The sequence below is a fragment of the Cariama cristata genome, unplaced genomic scaffold (assembly GCF_000690535.1).
Source record: "Cariama cristata isolate BGI_N322 unplaced genomic scaffold, ASM69053v1 scaffold20859, whole genome shotgun sequence".
Lineage (NCBI taxonomy): Eukaryota > Metazoa > Chordata > Aves > Cariamiformes > Cariamidae > Cariama > Cariama cristata.
Window position 1 is genome coordinate 9,988 of NW_009636579.1, and position 11,970 is coordinate 21,957.

Sequence of the window (11,970 nt, forward strand, 5' to 3'; positions counted from 1 at the left end):
CAGCAGAATGGGTAACTCTGTTCAGCTGTTTACCTGTGAAAATCAGAGCAGAGTTGGCATCTGGGGGATTTTACTATGGGCAGCTGCAACTGTGGAGACCAGTCACAGTTACTGAGCAGCAACAGCAGCAGTTTGTCCAAGGTAGTCTGTTTATTTTTTAAATTTCCAAGGCAGCATCCCTGTACAGCACTGCTTATTTAAACCTGCCAATCAGTACCTCACCTAAAGTGCAAAGACAGAGGTGAAACCAGGTAGAGTAAATACTTTTGATACGCTTGCACAAAAAAGTTTGTCTTGTCTTCACAGCCAAAAGAGTTCCAGTGATTCCTACAGTACCTTAAGAGATGATCTGTGCACCCACTGCAGGTCTGAGCTTTCCAGACACGCTGGATTTCCTGAGTGTGAGCACAGGACAGTCCCTGTGTGTTCCCAAGTGGCCCCTGGTCACTACAGCAGATGAATAAAGGGCTTGCTGCTGTTCAAAACTACTTATGTACCCAGTTTCTAGCCACTCTCCCTTCCCAGGGTGAGCGAGCTGTATCTTGCTGGCCTGCCACAGCAATTCTTCCAGCCCTACAGCATGCTCCAGACAGCTCTCTCCCACAGACAAAGTGTTCAAGCAGTGCCAGCCTGTTCCCAGTTCTTGCTAAAAATGGTAGTTGGGAGCAGGCAACTGCCCTCGTCAGACTAGTTCACCTCACCCCAACGGGAAATCAGGCTGGCTGGGAAACACCAGCGCAGCATGGCCACTGCTGCCTTTGCTAATCCCAAAGAAGGACAGAAGTCTAGCAGGGTTTGTTGAATCAGTCTGTCTTGCCTCTGTGGTGTGGCATAGGCACAGCAGTCTTGCTTTACTGGCTGGGAGTCACGACTCTGTGCTAACAGAGCAGGGATAAGATCACTACCGGCTCTTTACGTTGGTACTCACGGTGGGTATGTCAGCCCCTGCCTGGTGAACACTTTTCTAGCAGCACCGCACGAGCAAATTTAGCCACTGATATGGAAGTAGATCTCTAGCTCACAGGAGGGGGACTTATTCCTGACATTTCTCAGAGGAGATAGTTTTATGAAATCTCATTCTGATTTCAGTGGCATACTGGATGACAAAATGAATATATTCCCTAGAAAATAAATCAACTTTTTTCTAAGAAAGGTGAAGATGGCAAAAATCCATCCTTCCTGATGCGGAGGGAAGAAACAAGCACAATGCTAGTTTCAGAGCAGTCAGCCAGGCAAGTGCTACAGCAAGTTCAAGACAATTTTGTGGGAGCAAGGAGAAATCAAAATGAAGAGCACCAGGAACTGGATACAATTTGAGTAGGAATAGGGATTAATAGGTTTTATATGTTTGTGAGGTTAACTACCCCTCCTGGCTTATTAGCAGCACATTTCAGAGCTTGGACTGGCACAGCAACAGCTGAGCTACAGACCTGTTACACAAGCAGCACTTCCAAAAGCAAGGCTACCTAGCACAATGCAGGCTACAAAGTAAGCCCTGGCTGCTGACAAACTCACTTGAATCAGGCTCATTATAGTGGTGGTAATAAAAGCCATGAACCTACTTGCATTGAACCACCCATTTTTCTTCCCTCTGTATTTGCAACGCAAAAGGAAAAGCAGAAACTTCTTCATACGCTGCTGAGAGAGTGAAGAAAAGACTTATCCCCTGATACAATAACAATGCACCACAGGATCAAAATGCAACCTTGGCATTTTTGCTGCTCTTAATCACGTGTCAGGGTTGCTACAAAACAAGTGGCACACAGCTGAAAAAGCCTGGCAAACAAATGCAGGAGCGAGGCCAGCACATCCCTGCGGCTCACAGCCTGTCAGGGGGAAGAGGCAGCCGGCCTCCTGACGGCCACCGCCGGGTGTCCTCCCTGCCACAGCACTCAAGTCTGACTTTGCATCTCCATCTGTACCTTAGTGGGATAAGAGGTGCAAAGTGCAGCTGTTCTAATTAATGCTCCCAGCTCACACGTGAGCTTATCGGAAGCTGTGGGCAGAGCCCTGAGTGTTGACTCTGGGATGGGCTTGGCAGTAGGAGGCTGCTGCCAGGGGACCCTGCCAGCAGGTTCCCACGGTGCCACCCAGCCGCGGCCCACAGCGGGCTGCAACCCAATACCGTGTTTCCAATAAGGAGCAGGAGGCTGGGCTCTAAATGTCAACCTGTGCTCTTTTCATAAAAGTTATAGGTGTAAAATACGTGCCACATCAGAGTTGCTGTGAGAAGTCTACAAGAAAGTAAAAAGCCAGATAGAGGATTGGTTTGGGTTTTTTTTCCCCTTTAAAATTCTCCGGTGCACCGGCTGCCAGCTCCCCTGCTTTTGAGGGCAGCCACATCTGTACTCACACCCACAAGCAAAAAGTCATTGCAAGCAGACGGACAGATCATCCAAAAGCATCACCACAGCTAGCATGGCCACGGGCTGGTGGCTCAGCACCTGGCATGCTTTGCTGCTTCAGCAATTAGTTATTCTCCATGTGACAAAACCAAATGTAAGCACCATCAAAAATAATGGCATACTTGCATACACCATCGGCATTACTTCCTGAAGTTAATATTAAACAAGTTAATATTCTAATTATACATTTTAAATTTTATTGAAGCACTGCTTTATAACCCTGCTTCCCTCTTCCTTCTTTTTAGAGAATGAATGCAAAAAGCTTAATTTAGCACACAAATGCCAAGTAACAATGCTTTTATTAGTATTTGGCCTCCAACAACTCTGCTCTCAATTTTTTCAAGATCTGAAAACTCCATAAATTGGGAAATTTTTTTCTTTTGTGAGCTCTACTTTAATCCGTTCAGTTCTGAAATCTGAATTCTGTTCTTTGAATAAATGGTTAAACTCTCTAAACATATGAGGAAGGGGCTCACTAGGGTTACTAGAGGCTAGGTGCATAAGAGTTTGTAGAAATTATGCAAAGCAGTGTGCTGGGCCCCATGCATCTCCACACAATTTGCTACATTTGTTGACATCCTAGACAGTAATTCTATGTACTTCCTCTTGTTTGGTCCTGTCCCACCTCAATGCTGCTCTTTCCTCATACAGAGCAGCACATAGTGTGGTTCAGGTATGAGCTCTGCTGTTAATTCAGTCACCCTACAGTTAATTCAAAAAAGCAAACATTTAGTTCTTAAAAAAAGGACTCTCAGATGATTATCTCAGACTTTAATTCCCAATAAACTTAATACTGCTTGGATAAGGAGGGAAAAAAGTATAAACTGGCTTTCATAACTTAAATCTGAGTTCCCAGAGTCCTTGAAGAACATAAAGTTTAAGCCCAATCCTATTTAGTTCCTGAAGTGTAAATGCATTTTATTCACAGTTATGTCAGTAACCAGTATACATATTACAATACCTTTATGAGCTGGTCTGGTTCACTCCCTTCTTCCACGGTAATTAATTTAGACCTTCCATTTCGTTCATTGTCCCGAATGCCAACAGCAACTTGAGTAGCCTTCAGCCGCTCGTATTTATTGCATGACGAGCCACACCACTGATAGATTTCCTAAAATAATTAAAAGCACACACACATTAGCAATAAGATTCAACACTGAGCAAAGTTATGAAATTAGTATTTTATTAGTAATTATCTTACTGGATCTAAACCACAAGAACATCAGTGAAGCTACATCTTTCAGGAATACTTTCCAAAAGAGATTTGCCAAGTCACCTTGATATTTGTAATATGCAAGATATTTATGTAATGTAATTTAGCATCCACATATTAGGAGATCACTCGATCTCAGAATAGTTGGAGTCTTGGTTTGACTGAGTTTTGTTCCAAAAACAAATACATCTTCAGCTAAGGAACATGAAACTCCTAAATTTGCTACTGCAACTTTTTTTATTTTTTATCTGGCAGTTCCTCTTCTATGCTACTTCAGCAGTGCTGGTTCTCATCTGTGGCAAGAAACAAAGTAATTTCAAAAGCTCAAGGAAAATCCTGATTGTATGTGCTATTCAAAAGTAAAGTTAGACTTTTTGCTGTAGAATGATATTTGTTGCACACACTGCTGCATCAAACCACATCAAATGGATGACATAAGTGTTTTCAATAAAAAGTCTTCTTCACTGGAAGATATTTCCTCAATGTACAGCTGATCCAATGCTCAAAATTTTACTAGCCTCAGATTAATGCAAGCCCTTCCAACTGTTATCACAAATGTTCTTATAAATTACTCCTAAAGATTTACAGATCAGGAATACGCAGTTTTTCTGGTCAGTTAAATCACCAAGTTCCTCCCCAGCAGAAGATGGACATATATCCAGTCCCTTTCCTGCCTCGGGAACTGACTGAAGTACAGACAAGACAGATCTGTAGAAGATGCCTCCCTTCAGCAAACACAGCAGCGAGGAGCAGGCTGCTGACACAGAGGCAATGCACCCCAGCATCCTTGCCCCCTGTAAGAGGAGCTCTTCACGTTGATGAGCAAGCACTCTGGTGGCAGTAGCCCACTCCTAGGTATCGTCTTACGGACCTTCAAGGCCTTCCTCTCATCTGGCTGAATAGGTAGTGAACAGGTAGCCCTGCATATGACAGGGAAAGCACAATTCAACCAGAATGGAGCATGTTCTCAAGGCACCTCTCAGGAAGGAGAGCCACCAGAACCAGCGTAAGACAGGTCACCTAATCCAGTCACACCAGACCAAGGACTCCCAGTTTTGGCAAGTCCCATTATTCATCCTGAATGCAAAGGATTTCAGAATAAATAATTTAGATTTCAGTCTTGATGAAAATGACTAAGAAGAGGCAGAACTTAAGCTGTAGAGCCGCTAGAGGCTGAGCTGCAAGGACCTAGACAAAGGAGATTAAATCAGCTTGGCTGGCTGCATTTTCCCTGCTCCAACCTTCTTCTGGAAGAAAGCCATCTGACTCTTGTTCATATAATTCTATCAAATAACCCAAATAGTGCACCAATAAAGGTACACAATCATTTTCAACTTTAAAAAAGTTTAACTGGTTTGTGTTCATCTACAATGCAAATAAGGATTTAATCAGAGCCCTCACTGAGTAAATTACTGGGTTCTTAGTTTATATAGTTGTATACACATCGTAAAAACTTAAGATGAAAACCTGTGTTACTGGGTTCTTAGTTTATACAGTTGTATATACATCGTAAAAACTTAAGATGAAAACCTGTTTCATTCAAAAAAAAAAATCTTAAGCTATTTGTGCTGACCACTGTTGTTATTTAGTAGTACTTCAAATGGTGACTTGAGACAAATGAGAGAAGAAGCAGAGCTTCTCAGTACAAGCAGATGAAAACTTTTAGAAGACAGCTAATGTTAATGCCATCCACAAGCAAAACAGCACTAGTAACTTTCGATACTTACTTTTCACCAGCTTGGACACAAAAAAAAAACCCCAAACACAAACTCAGCAATCTCACAGCCAAGTTCCCTTCCCTTTGGAAGGATGCTTCAAGTACGAAGTTTTAAGGTTACGTCATGATTACACAAAAGGATGCTTCAAGTATGAAGTTTTAAGGTTACGTCATGATTACACAGATTCCCAGAACTGGATCCCTTTCAACTTGCAGGTGTTATGCAATGAAGGCTGTGAGGTTTTCAGCTTGCCTTTACTGACTGGACTGTAGACTTAAGAAAAAAAATCTGCTTCCAAGTTCTGGTTTAAATAGTCAGTTTACTAAGTATCCAGAATCTGGAGACATACTTGGCTTAAGGTCTGAACCTTACCTTAAATCTGACTTTCAACATTTCCACAGGAAAAGAAAATATCTGTGCATGCTCAAGGAAACAGAATTTTCTAAAGAATTAATGAAAGACTGACTTGAGTGTGTAGAAAGTCAAAAGTTTCAATTTGAGCAGTTTTTTAAATATAGCCACACACTGCTTCAGCCATCTTCTCCCAGATTTTGGGAGACTTCCCAAAACACAGACTCTTTTAGTTTCTGAGAATTTGAGCACTCAAACTTACTCATTCTCATCTTGGCCTATCTCCTACTAACCCAGCTTATTTGAAATTATGTGAGAAAATAGGAGTCACCAGAAATATAGCAGCAATAAATAGGAGTTCATTTTTTCTGCAGTCTATAGAAGCAATAAGGAAGAGAAAGATGACATACATAGAGAATTAGCTAAAGAGGTTAGGCAGCTATTGCCTTATCTCAGCATGTATGCTGCAATTCATGGAGATTACTCGTTCAGAAAGGTTAAAAGTTCAGTTTCAGTTGTACGTATCAGCCTTCTCTTAGTCTTTTGGTAACTGGCCATGCAACCTCAAAAAAGTATTCTCATCTACAAAAGGAACAGTACTCTACCATACCAACCACAAAGAATCTTGTGAGACTTAAACTGTCACTGCAAATTACAAAGACCTTTACTTCTCAAACAAATTCATATTTTCTTTTCTTAGCATCTCCTGAAGGTCCCACTGCACAGTGCACGCTAGCTACCTCGCATTTGCAGCATATTCTCCCACTTTGCCTTCAGTCAGCAAGCAACTAAACTGAGCTCTCCTACAGTCCACCGGCTCCAGGCTTCAAATCAGCCTGAGGAAGGAGAAAGACCTTTAAAAAAAACCTAAAATAATGGATTTCAGATTTTTTGATTTGCAGACTTCATTATTTTCCTTACAGAGTCCACACTTACCAAGTATAGAAACAATCCCACAAAATAATGTGGCCTAAATACTTTTGCCCTAAACTAAAATAAATATGAGATTTTGTTAGCTGTAACCTTGAGAAACCTTGTGTGGTAAGGCTTTTTCCTGCTGGATGAAAAAATTTGAATCAACAAGCAGTGTCTGAAACATCCTTGATCTGGAGTTAACATGGACAAGCTATACCATTCCTATAAGCTCCATCTTCTCTGGTTATTAAAAAAATACCTATTTTAAAAGCTAGAGAAACAGGAATCTCATTCTCTTCAGCACTAGAGAACAAAGATATTATTCTTTATTAAAACCCTGAAAGCTGAACTTCACATACTATATAATAGAGGGAAGTGAGCAGCCACAAGTCATGAAAGCATCCCAAAGTATATAATATTTACTGTATTTACTATGAGCACTAAACAAATACCTTAAGCATTCAGTGCTACAAGCTTTCAGGAGCTTAGATTTAGTTAATTTTTCTCTTCTGAAGTAAAATCATGTTCTCTATTTTTAAATGTACCTAATTTTGAGGCGTCATGGTACAATTTCAGCTGGATATTTACAGGTTTGTCTTCCTGATATAACTTACCCATTTCAATCTCCAGGCAGATTGGGTTTTTAACAATTTAAAGCCAGAAAAAGAGATTTTTAAAAGTTAAAGCCACTTCTTGACAAGGTTAATATTTAGATCTGGATTTAACTGAAGTACAGTCAGGTAGTTATCTAACCATGTCCAACAGACCACTGAGCTTTTGGCTTGCATTTTATTATTCACGTATTTATTTTCAGACATGTATGTGTGTGTATTTATATATAAAGTGCTCAACTAGGGCCATAATATGGTATTTAGCTTTAGCTCACTCAGTGCTTTCACAATTTCTTAGCTGTACTACACCTCCACTATTTTTAGGCTTGTTTTGCTAACCTTATTTTGAATTGGCAGGCTGACAAAAAAATGTTTCCATTGGAATGAAAATAGACTTCAAGTGTTCACTCCCCTCAAAAAAAGGAGCTTCATTCATCAGTAATTCCTGTGCCAAGCCCAGTTTATTTTCAGAAGTTTGTACTAGCAGTATTTAATTTTTTAAATCTCTTTAATATAGTTTGAGAGAGATGCTATGGAAGAGAGCTATTCTGCTGCCTGATATTAATGATTGTTGATATCAATATATTTGTTGGATCAGAGTGGGACAATTAGCACCTGACAGAGGAAAAAGTCATCACGAATAATCACAGTGACCACCCTAGAGGTCCCAAGGGAGGTTGAGAAGGCAAATCAGGCCTGTGCCGTGCATGCTGTGGTCATGGCAAGGTCTCTCCTCGTCTGCACATTTTGGGGACACGGTTTGGTCTTCTAGTTAGAGTAGCAGGATTCACTGCTTTTATTCCTGATGGCTTCTCGCCTCCAGAGTGACTTTGAGCCACTCTCATGGGATTTCTACAGCATGTTAAAAATGACCCAACATTTAGCTTCTGTATAGAAGTATGTGGCAGGATGATTATGCATGGCTCGTGTAACTAAGTAAGAGTACCTTGGCGCTTTTCCCTGAATGGAGTGGGATTGTAGAAGTACACCTCCTGCCTTCCTGCTCCAGCCCCAAATGGCATGTAGAGCAAGAGAAGGAAAAACAAACAGCAAAATTTGCTTCTTTCACAAGTGACAAAAAAAATTTTCCCTTCTAACACATAGCCACCTCTGTATTCAACTGGCAGCCTGCTCAGTTTGGAGGCAAATGAATGTACACCCTACATCCTGGTGTCTTTTCTGTGACTCTTAGCCAGGACAATGAAAGCAAAAACCAAGAAGCCTAAATCTACGAAGAATTCAGTTTTGTTCTAGTTACAAACACGTCCTGAACATACAAGCATTTTAGACTTATATCTTTGTTGAAATACCTAGTAATTTCCAGGCCCATACTGTAATTGCTGATTTGCACTCTTATATGAAGAGACATTAAAAAGCTAAACAAATTAAATAGGTTTCAAAACTCTAATTTGAAGCAAGTTTGTTGCAAAACTTCAATTTTTGTAGAAAGTAAGTGAAATGTTTAAGATATTAAGTCTCACTAATCTTAAAATATTAAAATAAAAATTTGAACTTTCATTAAGGAAAGACTTTAAGCCAAGTATCACAAGCTGGTATGCCTCCATTCTTTGTTGGCAGGCCCTGATGCACCCTAAACCTGTCCACCTTTGCCTGCATCTACACCAGAACGTGCTCCCAGAATGTAATTGCACCTCAATTAAAAAAATTACCACTCTTAGTTGAGAGTCAGCTAAATCTATAGTGTGGATCCTGTCATGCCAACATGACATAACTTATGCTGACTTAACGTATGTCAGTCAGGATGTTGTCTTCTGTTCCTCTAAACCACAACATTAGGTGCAGAGGCACAGCTATGACGCAAGAGGGGTCTAGCACAAAAAATAAGAGGCCTTCAGCTAAATCTGCTCACTCACATGAAACACCATACTACATTCTCTTTACCCCCACAACTTATACAAAAGGGTTAAAAGCAAGAAGAGAAGGTTTATAAAATTGTTACTGCTTTAATTCCTCTCTCTTAGGCTTAGCTGCTTCTGTTCATTAGATAGAAGCAGATCAGAGCCTGGGCAAACAGCCACATCACAGAAAGGCACTGTAGTAGTTTCACAGTGGGTAGGCAGGAGGAAGGCTGATGAGGTTTGTAAAGAAAAGTGGGTCAGGAGAGGAGCTGTGATGCAGGAGCACCTAAAGGAGCCTGCACTCCTAATGCTCACAGGTGAGTAAACCCAAGATACCACTTCTTGAGGGAAGCAGAAAACAAATAAAGCTAGAGGCAGATTGAACATGCACAAATACTGGTAAAGCTTTTATACATATCTTACCATGCTACTATCAAAATAATTGGCATGCACTCAGTTGAGACTCCATTCATTCTCTTCAGTCATTAATAAACAGCTGTTCTGATAAGGCAAGAGTTCATTTTAGCTGAAACTGTTCTTTGTTAAAGTCTAGTCTCTTAAATTAATGTTACCAGATTTAAAAAAAATGCCAATACAAAATACAAATAGACTTGGAAAAAAGTTTATACGAACTGCAAACAACAGAAGTGCTTCCAATGCCTTCAGCTCTAGTAGAAGTATTTGTAAAACAAATGCATGTTACCTTGGTATTTGTACTTCAAACACCAAGTTTTTGGAAATAAAATGGAAAGCCCTAAAGCAAAAGTGTCAAGGTTTGTTGTTTGGGGTTTTAAGTAAAAATCAGTGTTACATCCAGAAAACAAAGCCCAAATGGTGGGGAAGATAACTGAACAGTAAAACTGAATAAAAATTACCAGGATACAGCAGTTTTTGTCTGTTCACTGACTTTTTTTTAGCAACTGACATATACTTTAAGAAGAATGTCTGGATTGAACCAGTTTAATACAGGCTTCTGAAGACATTTTTCTCTAAGTTATTCAATGTTTTTTCCTGTCTTGACTGTTGAATTCTTGATACAGGCAGGGAAAAGAAAAAAGATAATTTCACATATTCATCAAATCTGCCTTTTACATTTGTTGAAACTAATACAGTGAACCATTGAACGTTGTGGAGTTTTGATAATCCAAAACAAACTCTGAATTCATTCAGCCAGAATGCTGCTGAGGCCACCAAGAACCTGGGCCTGCTATAATTACAATAGTGTCTTTGTGACCAGTCTTGGAGTCTCCCATTTGATTCACTGGAACAAATTGTCAGAATAAAAATAAGTCAGATGTACCACAGTCATACACTTACTACATTCATTTTCCTCTCACACCTGTTTTGCTAGTATATTCTAGGAATAGCTGTTGCTATACCACTGTGCGTTAAAGGGTGAGTACCAGGAAGACATTCATTTTAAGTAACAGCAGCTCAAGCAGCAAAACAGCTGGATTTCTTACAGCATCGGGAAGAAAATTGACCTAACTGAATCCTTGTGCATACATGTATGTCCTGTCCACCTGATGGTCTCTGTTTCAGCCACTTTTCTGCATACAAGTGGGGTCAAGAGGAAGCCTTCCAGTCTACACAGTATAAAGGAAAACTACATACTAACTGAAGTGGGGAAAAAAGCTTAATATTTATTTTTCTACATCTGATGACTTTGGGACCATAACAATTTCCAGAACACTGGAGCTTACACTGCTGGAGCTGTAAAAATAACTGATTCACAGATTTACAGAAAAATTAGATGGTTGCTTACTAAGATACTGCACATAGATATAACCACATTTAAGCTGTTAACAAGTCCATAAAGTTAATAAAGAACAAAAGCAGTTTAGTTCTTCAGGCTCTGCTACTTATTTGGCAACTCCCTGCTACAGCATGAGTGATAGTTTAACTCTCAGCTGGAGGAAATTGGGGAGGAGGTTAGTTGTAAGAGAAACATGTGAATGAAAAAACATGGAAAAAAGGACAAGACTAGTCAGTTGTCAGTGCCAGGGAAAGCAACTAGAAACTTAGTAATGAACTCCAACATGCAAGAATCTGCTCTTCCAGTCCTGTTTATACCCATACAGTGACTTTTATTGAAGTTATTAATATGCTGACTGTGAATGGTTTCTCTAAAGGACGAGAAGCAAAGCCACCTAGAACAGAGCGCAGGCAAGGCGGCAAGCAAAACTACAACTGTGCTTAAGGTTGCAATGTGATGCTGAATCATACCCTGTAGTCATAATCACAAAGCAAGTATCTGTCCTCTTGGTTCTTTACTGTTAAAAAGCAGAAGTTGAAATTATATTTACAAAAATAAAATTATCTATAGCAAGTTAACAGTTTTTATGAAAAGCAGCTGTTATAAAAAAGCTAGCCTTTTTGCTTGATTATTTTTTCTAATGTCTTTGTGCAAGACAGCAATCTTTTTCCTTTTGACATACCTATTATGTCAGTAGTTCAAATGGGAGCATACTGATAGATACATGATCACAGCAGCTTTATTCAGTCTCATACTTTTGAGTTCTAACATCATAATTTTCACTTGTAATTCATGTAGCCCTTGAAGTACACACATTGCTTGCTGGATGGCACGAGTTGTTTTTAGACACACCATAGGCTCTTAACGAGGAACCTCTTGGCTGTTTACAAATCCATCTATAAGCATCACTACCAGAATGGTAAGAATGGACAACTGAGTGCAGTTTACACCTTCACTTAACTTGATAGAGTTATCACCACACCATCTGCATTCTTCCTTTGGGAAGAAGGATAATATTTCACTAGCAGAACTTTGATTGTACTGACCAAACTTTCCAGCCTCAAACAGGCCCAAGCTCAGAACTGCTTAGTACTTATCACACATACCCCCCCCCCCCCCCCACATACTTACACAACTCACCC

At 40.1% G+C, this 11,970-nt stretch overlaps 1 protein-coding gene across 1 annotated transcript in view; it reads right to left on the reverse strand.

Annotated features, from left to right (window-relative positions):
* Positions 1-3,430: 3,430 nt before the first annotated feature.
* Positions 3,431-11,970, reverse strand: part of LOC104167652 (adseverin-like) — a gene marked incomplete at its 5' end in the record, with an annotated part of 14,371 nt that continues 5,831 nt past the window's right edge. Inside the window, 2 exon segments of the mRNA XM_009707971.1 lie at positions 3,431-3,450; positions 3,453-3,516. Coding sequence (XP_009706273.1) covers positions 3,431-3,450; positions 3,453-3,516 — 84 coding nt within the window.